Source organism: Verticillium alfalfae, genomic scaffold (genome assembly GCF_000150825.1).
Source record: "Verticillium alfalfae VaMs.102 supercont1.4 genomic scaffold, whole genome shotgun sequence".
Taxonomy (NCBI): Eukaryota; Fungi; Ascomycota; class Sordariomycetes; order Glomerellales; family Plectosphaerellaceae; genus Verticillium; species Verticillium alfalfae.
Window position 1 is genome coordinate 2380148 of NW_003315035.1, and position 2351 is coordinate 2382498.

The 2351-nt window shown below is 50.4% G+C and overlaps 1 protein-coding gene across 1 annotated transcript; it reads right to left on the reverse strand.

Moving 5' to 3' along the window:
* Window positions 1-562: 562 nt before the first annotated feature.
* On the reverse strand, window positions 563-1730 carry VDBG_04200 (aldehyde reductase; the record flags this gene model as incomplete). Its single annotated transcript, XM_003006201.1, has 3 exons — window positions 563-1007; window positions 1069-1413; window positions 1472-1730. 3 exons carry the CDS (start codon window positions 1728-1730, stop codon window positions 577-579), a joined length of 1035 nt encoding a protein of 344 aa, XP_003006247.1.
* Window positions 1731-2351: the final 621 nt, after the last annotated feature.

Here is a 2351-nt window from a genome sequence, read left to right on the forward strand (position 1 = left end):
ATTCGGACGACGAAGGAGTGTTGCGGGCAACATATCTCATGAACTCCAGAGCGCTGGGCTCATCAGCAAGCTCCTCGATACGGTTGCTGTTGAGCTCATTGTAGGTTTTGATGAGATCAGCTATGTTATCTTCTGGCAATGCGCCCATGTCCGCGAGTTGTGGGGTAGGTTCACCTGTTCGTCGGAAGGTTGTTAGTCAAAGCTGTTCCGTTGAGCGTTCCGATGTTCTTGCCTGATATGGGCGCATTTGTGGTGTGGGGCCATTCTAACCTCACCATTTTTCGACCAAACTGCTGTGTTACTACTTCTACTATGGGGGTCCTCAATGCCATGGCACACAATCAGTCGTGTCAGAATTCGACAGTTCATGAGCACTATGCTTTGAGACATACATCTGCGTCCATCATGCGATGGGGCATTGCTCAACCCGAGACGACCCTTTTCACATCGTCCTGACTGACTTCGCATTCTGGTCCCGTTCCTAGTCCAGTACAAAGCAACGAGCCAAACCAGCAAAAAGTGGCTAAATGATAATCATACCCTAGGATTCAACCCTATGTAGCCAGCATCTATGCTTCATGAACGCATCTCGGATAGACCTGCTGCATTATCTTTGACAGACTCTTCCATGCTCCTGAATCCTTGGCCGAACGTCTCTCTCAACAGGCTGTCTGCCCTCTGGGTTGGTATGAAGGTGCAAAGATCCCGAGAGTCATCTGGAAATGCTTCCCAGTTTCTATCTTTGTGTAATTTGCGCAATATGTCAATGATACTGTTCATGTTAAAGGGCCCCGCAACGGCAAAAATCCGTTCATTCTGAACCTCAGGGCGAGCCAGTGCAATGACATGAAGGCGTGCATCATCCTGGACATGAACATAGTGCTGAGGCAGGATATGCTCCAGTCCCTTGTAGTCCTTGTCCCAGACTTTCTTAACCCACCCGGCTGTGGTTGGGTAGCCCTGGTGGGCAGTGCTGAGCACTGGGCCAATGTTCGCATTAGGCTGGACTGAAAGTCACCGAGGTCAGTCGCACGTGTCTTTCCACTCCATCGGGCAAGAAGGGTATACTTGTATTGACGATCAATGAAGGATTGTTCTCCTCGGCCCACTTGGCGATGGCTCGCTCTGCTTCCACTTTACTGCAGGCATACACAGATGCGCCGTCCGGATCTGGTTGCCAGGCGCGCTCGACAGCTTCGTCGTTAAACGTGTCTGCCGTGACAGAAAAGCGTTTTCCTGGCTTGGGCAACGTCACTGCGAAGGAAGACGAGGTGAAGACGAATCTCTTCATGCACGGCTCTTTGGCTGATGCCTTGAGCGCGTTAAGGGCTCCACCAACAGCCCGAGGTATGGCGACTTTGGGGTCTGACACTCCTGTCATGTCGTTTGCCACATGAATGAAACCAGACGCTCCTGTTGATGCCCGAGAATGTTATCAGTGTCATGGGAGCGCACAGGCGTGGGTTCATACCTGCAACGGCATCGTCGAAAGCACCATCGACATCCATGTCTGGTACCTGAATGAGCTCGAATTTCTCCGGCCCGTACTGCTTTGCGAAGAACTCGTTCATCCACGCACTCCTTTGCATATTTCGGGTAGTGCCTCGGACCTTGTAGCCTGCGGCAAGTACCTGGTCTACGATATGAGATCCAATAAAGCCACTGGCTCCAGAAATGACAACAACGCTGCCGTACGGCACGGCTGGCTCCTTGATACTGGGAATGCCCATGGTTGACTTTAAGGTCGTATTGTATTGGAGGGTTTAAAGAGCTCAGGATCGGTGGAGTTATGGTGGTTAATGTTTGAAAAGAAAAGTAAGGGTAATCAGCTCGAATACTTGGATGCACAATGATAAAAGACGCCGATCAGGTACAGTCTATGACACAATATGTGACCGATGATCCTCCTGGGCTACAGGACAACCCCGCTATCCCCTACTGGGCAAGAAACCACCAAATGCCGTCGTCTTGACCATCAAACTTAGGGGCGCCGACCCTAATGAAAGGGTTGGCTATATCGTTTTATTTTCACCGAGGGAAATATCCTGTTGAATATGTTGTCATTGTATGGCGTATTGGGGGGTAACGAACCTTGTCAGCACTCTTTCCATATCAGTCAGGTCATCAGCCTTGTATGCCAGCTGCTTCCTGTCACAAGCAGGTACACCATCAGGGGACATGAGCCGATTTTCTCAAAGCTGTTGCCGGCAAGGTGTTATGCTGAGAACGAAGGAGGGACCTGATTGTGGCAGGCAGGCAGTCAGGCACCATGAAGCTGGGTATCATCATAAATTATGTGCTACCAGATGTCCTAGGGAACCCTTGACTTCATACCTACTACGTACCTCAAA